Source organism: Camelus bactrianus, chromosome 7 (genome assembly GCF_048773025.1).
Source record: "Camelus bactrianus isolate YW-2024 breed Bactrian camel chromosome 7, ASM4877302v1, whole genome shotgun sequence".
Lineage (NCBI taxonomy): Eukaryota > Metazoa > Chordata > Mammalia > Artiodactyla > Camelidae > Camelus > Camelus bactrianus.
Window position 1 is genome coordinate 66,260,888 of NC_133545.1, and position 13,894 is coordinate 66,274,781.

The following is a 13,894-nucleotide window of genomic DNA, read 5'->3' on the forward strand; positions in this document are numbered from 1 at the left end:
TTTCGGAGAGGCTCAGGTCAGTCTTTGGGAGAGGCAGACAGAGTAGGATGTGTACTGATGTACAGATAAAGAAGTCACGCAGATGTATACAAACCATCCTACGTCTATTGTGGTGTTAACTTAGTAAATGGAATCATGTGTCTTTTACTATGATGTTCTGTGAGTCACTTTGCTCTGGGTGAGCCCCTTGAGAGGAGGTCATATTGATCTGATTAATGGAGGAGGAGTCTTTTCCAAGAGAAAAATTGTGTAAAAGGTGTTCCAGGTAGAGAGAAAAAAACAAAGGCTTGGAGGAAGAAAGCTCACATCAGTTCTCTACTGCATCCCTTCTCAGTATGTGGAAAGTAATTTTTAGTCTAAAAGGGTAGAACGTAGGCTTATGAAATTTAAGCAAAATGTTTCCTCTCCAGTCTCCAAGGTCCAAGGCTTCAGGAACACAAAAACCAAGCAGAAATTTGGCCACTGTTTTGTTTCAAGCTGCGGCAGCCCTCCCTCCAGACAGTGTGTGTAGAGCCCTCGCTACCAGGTTGAGGGGAAGGGTGTAGGGGTAAAGAATACATCTGCAAAATCATTGGGTAACATTTCAAAAGTGTTATCCTGTCCTGTGTATATTGTGGTAAGATTGCAAAGGGACTGATATGACCTGTTACGGATCTTGGACTTTCTCCTTTATGCAGTAGACTGTCATTGAAGGTTATTCACAAAAGCAGCATAATTATGTTTTTATTCCCAAAGATAAAATCTGGTGACAGACATAGAAAACTAGCTATGGTTACCAAAGGGGTAAGGAGAGAAGGGATAAATTAGGAGTTTGAGATGAACATATACACACTACTATATATAAAATAGATAAACAGCAAGGACTTACTAGATAGCACAGGGAACTATATTCAGTATCTTGTAATAACTTGTAATGGAAAAGAATCTGGAAAATAATACACACACACACACACACACACACACACACACACACACAGGTATAACTGGATCACTGTGTACATCTGAAACTAGCAACATTGTAAGTCAAAGGGGGTGGGTATAGCTCAGTGGTAGAGCACATACTTAGCGTGCACAAGGTCCTGGGTTTAATCCCCAGTATCTCTGTTAAAACAAACAAACAATAAATAAACTTAATTACCTCCCCCCAAAATAATTTTTTTTAATTGTAAATCAACTTTAATAAAAATTTTAAAAAATAGCTCAGAAAACAATGATAGAAATCAATAGTTTCAAAATGTAGAATAGATAAACAAGATTATACTGTATAGCACAGGGAAATATATACAAGATCTTATGGTAGCTCACAGCGGAAAAAAATGTGACAATGAATATGTATATGCTCATGTATAACTGAAAAATTGTGCTCTACACTGGAATTTGACACAACATTATAAAATAACTATAACTCAATAAAAAATGTTAAAAAAAAAAGAAATCGATAGTGTTCAGATAATATCTAGCACAGTGAACTATATTCAATACCTTATAATAGCCTAAAATGAAAAAGAATCTGACAAGGAATATATATATAGTATAAATGAGTCACTATGTTGTACACCAGAAATTAACACAACATTGTAAATTGACTATACTTCAATTAAAAAAAAAGATAATATCTAGAGACTAAATTAAAGCATTTAGACATATGCCCAAGAGCAGGGGGAAAAAGGCTTTAAAGGGAACTATATTAGTACATTTTTAAGAATTCTACATCATAATTGTAGTATTATGAAATTGACCAGACTGACTTCGTATGTTTCCCTGGGAATTTCCACATATACTAATTCCACATATACTAATAAAGACAGTTTTCTTTCTTTCTTTTCAGTAAAAGAAAAAATCTGGTGGCAATATAAAGACCTGAATGGAATAGAAAGCGTAGTTAGGAGACTCTTGTTAGAGTAGAGGTAAGAAATGATGGGGGCCTGAACCAGAGCACTGGTGGTAAGGAAGGAGAGGATTTGGGTAGCTCTGGGACAGATACAGGAGTCGGCTGTGGGATGTTCTGGGAAACATCAACATGTAGGGAGGAGGGGGAACACAAGGAACCAGCGAATGAGACTAAGAGGGATCAGAGCAGTGGATGAACCCAGAGAAAGAGGTCTGGAAGTCAGAAGAGGCGGGAGTGGTCAAGAGTCTAAGCAAATATTTTATCAAAATAAAACCTACACTTAAATATTTGGCTTTCCTCTACTGATTATTTGGTTGATACTGTTACAGAGGGAGTGGTCAAGAGTCTAAGCAAATATTTTATCAAAATAAAACCTACACTTAAATATTTGGCTTTCCTCTACTGATTATTTGGTTGATACTGTTACAGAGCTTGGAGAGTTTCTGGATTTTCCCACTGAAAAATAATATTAATTTCTAGATAATTTTCCAATATTATTCTTTATAACTATTGTTCTGAGCAGTTGCCCTTTGATACAGGATCTTGTAAGGACAAGTACAAAGTTACTGGACTATATGCTCTCTAAGGTCATTTCAGCTTAAAAGTTTTGATTTTCTGAAAAAAAAATGCCTAAGGCTACAAGTTTTGGGAGAGGCCCATACAGGAGAGAAAAAATCTCTGGGCCAAAGAGCTTCTAATAGAAGTTGATTGGAGGAAAAGAAAAGTTGATTGGAGGGAGTAGAAAGAATATAACATCTTTATCACATTCTTTGAGAGTAAAGATCATCTGTGTCAGTGGACTTGAATGCTCCATTTTTACTTATTGTTACATTTTGACACGACTGAAGCACGAATTAAATGTACTTGGTACTAGAGTTGGTTTCTGATGACTGAAACTATATCTATATCTGTATCTATATATTTCATATATATATTGAGGGGGGGATGAGAGAGAGGGAGAGAGAATAGATGTACACATAAACTTTAATAAAGGAGTCAGTTTTGACCTTTAATGTAATTTTTTACTTTCCAATACCATTTCCAAAGAATATTTGTTCAAATTCTCTTGGTCCTTTGTGTCTAGAATTGAGAAAACTAGTGGTAGCTATGGGTAAAAACCAGATATTATTTAGATTTGAAAATGTGTCTGAATTTGGTCATGACACACACTAGTGACAATACCATTTAGAAACATTTCCTGTCTGGATAAATAAGATAGAAAATCCTTAATGAGAGCTCTTCTAACACTAATTTGGAGAAAAATCCTCACCCAACTATTTAATATCCTGTTTTATCTTTGAAAATATGGAGCAGAAGCAATCTCATAGCTGATTAAAAATTGATCCGGACACTTATCATTGCATTTGACTTAAGGTGGAAGCAGTCATGGTTGTTAGCTGCATGCTTTGCTACATCCCTGCCTCTCTATTACTTCCTGTTTTCTATATTACCCCTAAATGTAGTCCTCCCTGAGGTTCTCTGCTTGGTCATCATTTCCTCCTTACCTACCATCCTGTCCTCACAGGTGAGAAGAGAGGGCTTTTTTCTTTCCTGAATTTAGCTGTGACCTCTAGCACATGACTCCTACATCTTCAGCCCTAACTCTCTCCAGGGCCACAATTGGAATATTTATTGGGCATCTTCAGTTGAATGTCCCAGGTACCACAAAATAAGTCTTTAGAACTGAATTAATAATTCTCTCACATCTGACCAGATCTCCTCTTTTTGCAGACCTCTTATTTCCCACCATGATACCACCATTATCTACTTGCATAAACGTGAGGTCTTGATCCTATTTTAGTGTCCTTCTGTCTACTTCTGTTCCATCAGTTGCTAGAGCCTGTAACTTCTCCCTCTTAACTCTTAAGAATACTTTCCTCTCCTATTCTCATTTTGACCCTCTTTCCTTCCATATTTGCAGTAGCTCCATCTCTCAGTCTCCCCAACATTCCAGTTAATTTTATACATTGCTGGCAGCGGAGTCATCCTAGACCAAACCTCTTGTTTTGTCCTTTTCTGCTCAAAACTACTGAATGGCTACTAGTTTTTACATACCCTACCTGCAGAGCCCAAATTCTCTTTCCAGACATATATCCACCTCCTTCCATCAATTTAACACACCCTACACCCTTGCCACACTGCTTTACTCACTCTTCAAACATTCTGTGAACTTTTGTCTGTGTTCCCTTTTCCAGAAAAACTTTTCCTCCCCTTTCCCACTTCTGTCAAAATCACAGTCATCTGCCCCAGGTCCTCTCATACCATAACTTTTGAAATGACTACGAGATTTAAAGTATGCCTCCCATTGGTCCAGCGATCTTGACTATGATAATTTATCCTACAAAAATATTCACGATACATTCGTATATGATATATGTGTACAGCTATGTTTAATCCAGCATTGCTTCTAACAGTAAAGTCTTGGAAGCAACAGAAATGGACGCAACTTTGAGAAAATGGAGATACACATATAGACACACATGCTGACATGGAGAAGTGGCCACTGAATGTGGACTGTGATTCTGTCTTTTAAAAGAAGGGTGTATGTGTGTTTGTGTGTGTGTATACATGCATACAGAAAAGAAAATCAGAAAAAATTCACACCAAAATATTGAGCAGTAGCTATTGTGTGTGTGTGTTTAGGGGATATGTTGCAGTATTCATGTACCTTGCTCCCAAAATGTTAACATTTGCCAATTGTTCACAGTGAGTTCACTGGTGTTTATTACATTACTCTTTGTATTTTATATTTTTAAAATAAAAAAGAAAACCGGAGAAATGCAGTATTTGATTTTCAGTACTAAATGCTTTATTGTCAAGTCTGCACTAGTATTTATTTATCAGGACAAAGCTCCTGGGAAAGATTTTTCTCTATGTCATAGAGTGATATTTCATAAAGTATTTTTTGTTTTCTTTTGTTTAACACTTTTTATTGATTTATAACCATTTTACAATGTTGTGTCAAAGTCCAGTGTAGAGCACAATTTTTAAGTTAGACATGAACATATATATATTGATTGTCACATTTTTTTCTCTGTGAGCTACCATAAGATCTTGTATATATTTCCCTGTGTTATATAGTATAATCTTGTTTATCTGTTCTACATTTTGAAATCCCAGTCTATCCCTTTCCACCCCCTGCCCCCTTGGCAACCACAAGTTTGTATTCTATGTCTATGAGTTTGTTTCTGTTTTGTATTTTTTTTTTTTTTTTTAGATTCCACATATGAGCGATCTCATGTGGTATTTTTCTTTCTCTTTTGGCTTACTTCACTTAGAATGACATTCTCCAGGAACATCCATGTTGCTGCAAATGGTGTTATGTTGTTAGTTTTTATGGCTGAATAGTATTCCATTGTATAAATATACCACCTCTTCTTTATCCAGTCATCTGTCGATGGACATTTAGGCTGTTTCCATGTCTTGGCTATTGTAAATAGTGCTGCTATGAACATTGGGTTGCAGGTGTCATCTTGAAGTAGGGTTCCTTCTGGATGTATGCCCGGGAGTGGAATTCCTGGGTCATATAGTAAGTCTATTCCTAGTCTTTTGAGGAATCTCCACACTGTTTTCCACAGTGGCTGCACCGAACCACATTCCCACCAGCAGTGTAGGAGGGTTCTCTTTTCTCCACAGACTCTCCAGCATTTGTCATTTGTGCAATTTTGAATAATGGCCATTCTGACTGGTGTGAGGTGATACCTCATTGTAGTTTTGATTTGCATTTCTCTGATAATTAATGATATTGAGCATTTTTTCATGTGCCTATTGATCATTTGTATGTCTTCCTTGGAGAATTGCTTGTGTAGGTCTTCTGCCCATTTTTGGATTGGGTTGTTTGTTTTTTTCTTATTAAGTCATATGAGCTGCTTATATATTCTGGAGATCAAGCCTTTGTTGGTTTCATTTGCAAAAATTTTCTCCCATTCCGTAGGTTGTCGTTTTGTTTTACTTATGGTTTCCTTTGCTGTGCAGAAGCTTGTAAGTTTCATTAGGTCCCATTTGTTTATTCTTGCTTTTATTTCTATTGCTTGGGTAGACTTTTCTAGGAGAACATTTTTGAGATGTATGTCAGATAATGTTTTGCCTATATTTTCTTGTAGGAGGTTTATTGTATCTTGTCTTATGTTTAAGTCTTTGATCCATTTTGAGTTTATTTTTGTGTATGGTGTAAGGGAGTGTTCTAGCTTCATTGCTTTACATGCTGCTGTCCAGTTTTCCCAACACCGTTTGCTGAAGAGACTGTCTTTATCCCATTGTATATTCTTGCCTCCTTTGTCGACGATTAGTTGACCAAAACTTTGTGGGTTCATTTCTGGGCTCTCTATTCTGTTCCTTTGGTCTATATGTCTGTTTTTCTACCAATACCGTGCTGTCTCGATGACTGTAGCTCTATAGTATTGTCTGAAGTCTGGGGGAGTTATTCCTCCAGCCTCTTTCTTTTTCTTCAGTAATGCTTTGGCAATTCTAGGTCTTTTGTGGTTCCATATAATTTTTATTATGATTTGTTCTAGTTCTGTGAAATATGTCCTGGGTAATTGGATAGGATTTGCATTAAATCTGTGGATTGCCTTGGGTAGTGTGACCATTTTAACAATATTGATTCTTCCAATCCAAGAGGATGGGTTATCTTTCCATTTTTTTTAAGTCTTCTTTGATTTCCTTCATCAATGGTTTATAGTTTTCTGTGTATAATTCTTTCACCTCCTTTGTTAGACTTAAACCTAGGTATTTTATTACTTTGGGTGCTATTTTAAAGGGGATTGTTTCTTCATAAAATATTTTAATTCAAGGACACTAGTATTTCTGCTGACAGCTCCTTAATCAATGTGAGTTTCTTTTTGCAAATAAGCTTTATTGAATTTAGTTTGTACACACAGCCAGCAGTGAAGGGTTTGAATGAATACCATCATGCTTATACGTAGTTAAAATGGAATCAGTTTGACCTGTTTTTGTGTAAATGGATAAGTGACACAAGTTTGATTCATTTTTATGTGCTTATTTTGAATAGAGAATAAAGAGACATACTGGTATATGTTTGTTTTGTGGTGATGTAGGTTATATGAACAGTACAAATTTTGGCAGCACTCTGGAGAAGGATATGACCACGTAAGTAGACAGTTTCCTTAATCTTGCTAAGCTTTTCTGTTTCTATCCAATTGTAGCAATGTTTACAATTTTGTATTATAATAAAGACTCAAAGTTTTGAGGAGAACAACATCATTGTTAGTTTTCTAGTATGATGCAATGTAGGATTTTTTTTTAAAGAAAGTAATTTGCTGCATTAAGATATACTGAAATTAAGTTTAAGCCTAGATTAGACCTACGTATGTGGTAAGTGCAGAATATCATCTACAGGGAAATTACAGGCACTCACGTGGCCTTTTAAAGTGCAGTTAAATTAAGTATCACATCATTTGCAGTGGCTTTGTAAGTATTAGTTTGCCCCCTTGCAGTCATTATATAATGAGATCAGTCAATAGGATTTTTGTTTGCTTGTTTTAAAATACAGCATCTAATTCCAAACAATGAAACAAAACATCCCAGGTTAAATATAGTCCTTGTAACCTGAACTAACCTTAGGAAATTTTCGTTAATGATTTACTTACCTTGACGTTTGCTCTCAGAACAGCTTGTAAAACATGTCCAAAGGTATGAGTTGGTAATTCAGAAAATAATGATTCCACATTATCCTATAAATGGACTGGTAGATTTGGATAAAATGGAGACATTTGATCACATTTTGAAAAATGAGAAGCAAGTACCTCCAAATATTCCTATGGAGAGGCATTTTAAAAAATATTGATGAAAAACAGAATGTCATGTAGTCATCTTATAAATGCTTAAATATAAATACATATTTTGATGAAATATAGACTGGTGGTTTACAGCATGAGTTCTACTTGTTAAATGAGGTTTCTTTTTGACTATCTCTTGCTATAACATTAACACTTGGATAATAATTAAATAATCTATTAACTAAAAGTTAGCATTCTCATTACATCTTCCCTGATTTATCTTGGGGAAGCTATGTTAACCAAGATTCCTGCTGAGTTGAACAGAGAATTGTGAACACTAACATCAGCAACTATCTGGCTATTATATCACAATTTTTATAGCTTCTGCATCGTTCATACGAGCATTTTTATTTGAAGGTGGCAAGTAGTGAATTTTGAAAAATCGGAATATTGGAATTCTATATTTCATTTTAGAATGAGTGTCTGAACCTAAAAAGTAATTGCTTAGTGAAGCATAAGAGTTGTTTGCTTTTTTTTCAGTATGAAGACTCAAATGAGGAAACATGAATTCAGCATTTCTCATTGATCAAGGGTCTGGTCTTAGAAGATGTGCATGTTTTTTATTAGCATTTAAACTGGAAGAACTACTATTTGATTCATTAAGCATTTCAGAATAACTCACGATGGCCAGTTGGGTAGATGATACAAAAATACTTTTTTGTTTTCAGTTGTCTCTTGGCATCTAAACTTTGCCAGATTAATAGCCCATGAGGCCAGGGGACCATTTCCATCTCTGGGTTCCACTTTCTGGCAAGTTCTGTCACTTCTTTCCATTCTCCAATGTACAGAAACCACCCCAAGTGCTCATCAACTGATCCAGAGGTCATCTAAGTACACAGGACAACAATGATCTTATCTGATGCTGTGATGCTTTGAGACACCACACAAGTCTTTCACAAAAACTGGCATCTTCTGAGTGTTAACTATGTGCTGGGCATGGGTCCAAGTGTATTCACACAGTACTGAGTTACACTTCCTATCTCCATCTCACCATCTAGAAAACTGAGGCTTAGAAATGTTAATAAGCAGCTTGCCCACGGTTACACAGCAGTTAAGTGAAGAGCTGGGATTTCAGCCAAAACAGAAACGACACTCTTAACCATTACACTACAACAAGGCCGCTGTAATTGGATGCCGAGCATCACCTCTGCTTGCTAAGGAGGGCAGGATAGCCAGATAACCGAAAAAGTCAGGATGAGTCTCTGTTGGGGAGAGACACATCAGTGAGAAAGAGCATGTGCAGTGTTCTGGTTGTTTCGCAGGTACGCCTACTATTACAGCGGAATCGGTGCTGGGGTGCTCATTGCTGCTTACATCCAGGTTTCATTCTGGTGCCTGGCAGCTGGAAGACAAATACACAAAATTCGAAAACAGTTTTTTCATGCTATCATGCGACAGGAGATCGGCTGGTTTGATGTGCATGATGTTGGAGAGCTTAACACCCGACTCGCAGAGTAAGTACCTGGGTTTATGTTGAACACAGATGTGGTTCTTATTCTTATTAAAATGAAACAGATGTCCTCAGATGTGTTAAGAGATGTTAGTGCATCACTCAGAAAGAATTATGAAACTAAATTCCTTCTTAGCTACGAATGTGTCTTATGCATCTGTTTGTTCCCAGAACTCCCCACCCCTCCTCCCAGGGCACCAGGGTACCTGCATGGCTAGCACTGAGTGAGGGATTGGACTTGCCAGGTTCAAGACATCCTCCGGGAGTGTGCATTAGAGCAGTATGATACTTTCTGGGAAAATTTCTGAGCAAGATCCTAGAAGTAAACTCATACCCTACACTAAAACAAACAGCAACTGGTTTCAGGAAAAAAAGTTTTGGGTTCACACTTGTGATGTTTATTTCTAACACTGTCTGTTCTTTCAGTGATGTCTCCAAAATTAATGAAGGCATTGGTGACAAAATTGGAATGTTCTTTCAGTCAATGGCAACGTTCTTCACTGGTTTTATAGTAGGATTTACCCGTGGTTGGAAGTTAACCCTTGTGATTTTGGCCATCAGTCCTGTTCTTGGTCTATCAGCAGCTGTCTGGGCAAAGGTAGGTGAAACCTATGAATCCAGAGTTTAAACTGTCTCCACCCCCACACACATCACACACACCCCACACCCTTCCTCTCCACCCAAAGCAGAAGACTGTTTTTGTCATGATGACCTTGACTCTATACTTGATAGTTGGTTTTAAATCTTCTGTTCAAAATCAGTGGAAATAAGCAGATGCAGTCTCCCTGAGTCCTATACCCACGAGGAGTCTGTGGTGTCCTGGACCCTGCAGTTATTTGAGGAAGGGATGAGAAAGAAGGAAGTAGCTCTCACATCTCATTCTCTGCCTTCATATAAAGGCATCCTCAAGTCTTAAAGAGCTGTCTGTGTTCACTCATAGGCAATTCCATATTCCCAAGTAGAGATTCAAGTAGAGGTTCAAGTTCAGTGAACAAGACACATGTCCCATTCAGTTAACATTATTGATTTTAACGTTTTGTAGATTTTATTTAGTTTGTAAATTGATTTAACAGTTTTGTCAGTGTTTTAAATGGCTCTGTGTTTCAACATATCTAAAGAGAGATATTTTCTAGTCCCGCATGCCTGTAAATCCTAAGTCTGCAGCTCTCCCTCCCAGTCACGAATGCAAAGCAGCACAAATGGCCCTCCCACCTCTGCACACAGGCTTTTCTCTTTCAAGACTGGGTGTGGGGTTCATTTTAAACTGATGTGTTGTAAGAGTGGGTGACAGTGGAGAGATTGGCCCAGTACGTAACTTCTTAGAGAAATTAGACAAAGAAAGAAATTATACAAATTTGTGTAGCAAAGGGATGTAAAACAAAAGCCAACCAAAGCTAAGCCTAACACAAAATAAACCAGACTGTTCAGTATTAAGAAGTTTTAGAAATTTAACTCTGTAAGATGGATATTACTTTGTTATTACAAACAATAGCTACCAATTTTTGAGCAACTACTGTGTCAGGCAAATACATATCTTTCTGAAGTATAAATATTTCATTTAACAGGAGAAGAGATTGAAGTTCTGAGGACTCTGTTCCTTTGTTGCTGGGAGTCATACAATGTTTAAATGGTGTTCTTAGTGGCTAAACTGCATTTCTATCAGTCTGCTGAAATATTTGGCAGAAGTACTTCTGTTAATTGACTTTTCTATTTACTAAAATATTAAGCAAGTCAGGTGGCAGACTCTTCATACCAGTATTTGTTGGAAAACTGTTTTAAAATGTATTGATATTTGTTCTAGTTAAGTTAGGAGAAATAAAATAGGAAATCTTTTAATAATTAATTACATATTGCTTTAGAAAGTATTTATATAATAAACGGGACCCTAGCCTATTGCTGGAGACCTCAGTTTTACTCCTCATTCTGCCATAAACTTTTGCTATGATTTGAAACAAATTTCTTAAATTAGCTGGTTGTCATCTATATTAAAAAAGAAATGTGGCCCTGTTAGGAAGCTGTTTTGTACCTGTGAGCCTGAGACTCTCTTCCCTAACCCATAGACACCGGGGCCAGAAAGCAGAACAGGAAGGGACTCAGACACAGCAAGCTTCCTACTCCGGGAACTGATCTTATGACCTCTGCACCGGCAACTCTCTTCCCACGCCCAGGGTTAGCTAGAAGACACGGGTAGGGGAAACCACCATATCCTGCCCCTGCAAGACATGCTTAGGAGTCTGAACTTAAGAAACCACTTCCACTTTCTCAGGTAGCAAACACAGGGCCAGGGAGCCCCAGCAACTCTAGACAAACCACACTGATGAAAATAATACCACAGAGACTCAGTATAAAACTGTTACTGGATCCACAGGTGACAAAAGTAGGCCAAGAATTGCATGCTGAACTCAAATGGGGTAACTGCTTGTGAAAATAAAAAATTTAAATAGGACCCAGAGTCTCCTGACATAATAGACAAAATGTCCAGGGTATAATAAAAAATCACTTGTCATATCAAGGGACAAGAAAATCACAATTTGATTGAGGAAAAAAAAACAATGAACTGACCCATGCTGACATAATTCATATGTTAGAATTATGTGGCATGGAGTATGGAGCAGTCATCATAAAAATGCTTTGCTAATGAGTCATAAATTCTCTGGAAACGAAAGAACAGAAGGTATCAGCAATGAGAAAGATGTTGTGAACTAAAGGACAGAATGAAATGAGAGAATTGAAAGATAGAACAGCAGAAGTAAAAGTCATGATGGAGGGGCACAGTCTTGTTGAATGAAGATGACAGGATAGAATCAGTACACTTGGAGACGGAACAGTAGAACTCACCCACCCTTAAAGAGAGAGGAAATGTAAAGAGCCTCAGGGACTTGTGGGATGGTAACGACAGATAGAACTTTTCTTACCATCAGAGTCCCGAAAGAAAGGGGAAGTGTGAAACTGAAGGGGTAGTGGAAGAAATAATGGCTGAAAACTTCCAAGGTTTGTGAAAGACAAACCTTCAGATCCAAGAAGCAGGGCTAACCCCAAACAGGATAAACTCAAAAGAAATCCATGATAAAGCACATCATAACTGAAGCACTGAAAACTAACAACAAAGGAAAAAAATCTTGAAATAAGCTAAAGAGCAGCAACACATTACCTACAGGAAACACCACTTTGAGTGACAAAGTATTTCTCATCTGAAACTACAAAGGCTAGAAAGAAGTGGCAAAATACTTTTCACATGTGTAAAGAAAAGAGCTGTGAACTGTGTGGACTATGGTCAAACTATTTTTCAGGAATGTCGGAGAAGTAACATTCTTAGATCATGGAAAACTATAGATGAATCTTCCACTAGCATACCTATTATTAAAGACTGGCCAAATAAAGTTCTTCAAACAGAAGAGAAATGATAAAAGCGATATTGGAGCATCAAGAAGGAGAAAACAATAAAAAGAATAGAAATTTGGACCTTCCTTTTCCTTTTTCCCCATAAGATTTCTAAATCATATTTGATGATTGAACCAAAAATTGTAAGTGGTAAAATGTTGACACTAGTAGATTTTTATAAGTCACATATAAATATTATAATATCCAGAACAGTCATTACGAAACCTAGGCAAAAAGATATTCAAAGAACACTATAAATATGAAAATATACATGTGCCGCAGTATTCACAGCAGCACTATTTACAATAGCCAAGTCATGGAGGCAACCTAAATGTCCATTAATGGATAACTGGATAAAGAAGTTACTCAGCCATAAAAAAAGAATAAAATAATGCCATATGTAGCAACATAGATGGACCTGGAGATTGTCATACTGGGTAAGTAAGCCAGAAAGAGAAGAAAAATACCATATGATGTCACTTATATACGGAATCTAAGAAAATGACACAAGTGAACTTATTTACAGAACAGAAACAGACACACAGACATAGAAAACAAGCTTATGGTTACCATAAAGAGGGAAAGGGGGTAGAGGGATAAGCTAGGAGTTCAGGATTTGCAGATACTAACTACTATATACAAAATAGATAAACAACTAGGCCCTACTGTATTGTCCAGGGAGCTATATTTAATACCTTGTAATAGGCTATAATGAAAAAGAATATGAACAGGACTACACACGCACACACACACGCACACACACACACATAATTGAACTACTATGCTGTACACCAGAAACTAACCCAACATTGTAAATTAACTGTACTTCAGTAAAATTTTTTTAACCCACTGTGAATAAATCAAAATGAAATCCTAAAACTTGATCAAATAACTCTTAGAAAGGAAAGAAAAGAGAAGCAAAGAAATGAAAAACAGAATAAATAAATAGAAAGCAAATAATAAAATGGTAAACTTAACTGTTAACATATCAGTAATTGCATTAAATGTAAATAGTTCAATATACCAATCAATATACCAATCAAAAGAGAAATTTGCAGAATGAATTAAAAAAATAAGCCAACTATCTGCTGCTTACAAGAAACTTTCAAATTCAAAAACATAGGTAGAATGAAAATAACAATATGGAAAAAGATATACCAAGGAAACATTAATTTTTTAGGAAGTAGCTATATTAATATCTGATAATATGAACTTTAGGACAAAAAATTACTATAAAAAAGGTAAATATTGCATAATGATAAAAGGCATCAATCCATTAGGAAGACATAATGATCCTAAATATTGTATGCACCAAATAATAAAGCCTCAAAATAGATGAAGTAAAAACTGAGAGAGTTGAAGGGAGAAATAGAA

At 36.5% G+C, this 13,894-nt stretch overlaps 1 protein-coding gene across 3 annotated transcripts in view; it reads left to right on the forward strand.

Annotated features, from left to right (window-relative positions):
- Window positions 1–13,894, forward strand: part of ABCB1 (ATP binding cassette subfamily B member 1) — a 116,331-nt gene that overhangs the window by 19,521 nt on the left and 82,916 nt on the right. For all 3 annotated transcript variants that reach the window (XM_074367542.1, XM_045510405.2, XM_074367543.1), the window contains 3 exons: window positions 6,949–7,000; window positions 8,952–9,143; window positions 9,566–9,737. In XM_074367542.1, the coding sequence (XP_074223643.1) occupies window positions 6,949–7,000; window positions 8,952–9,143; window positions 9,566–9,737 (416 nt within the window). The remainder of the gene's footprint in view (window positions 1–6,948; window positions 7,001–8,951; window positions 9,144–9,565; window positions 9,738–13,894) is intronic.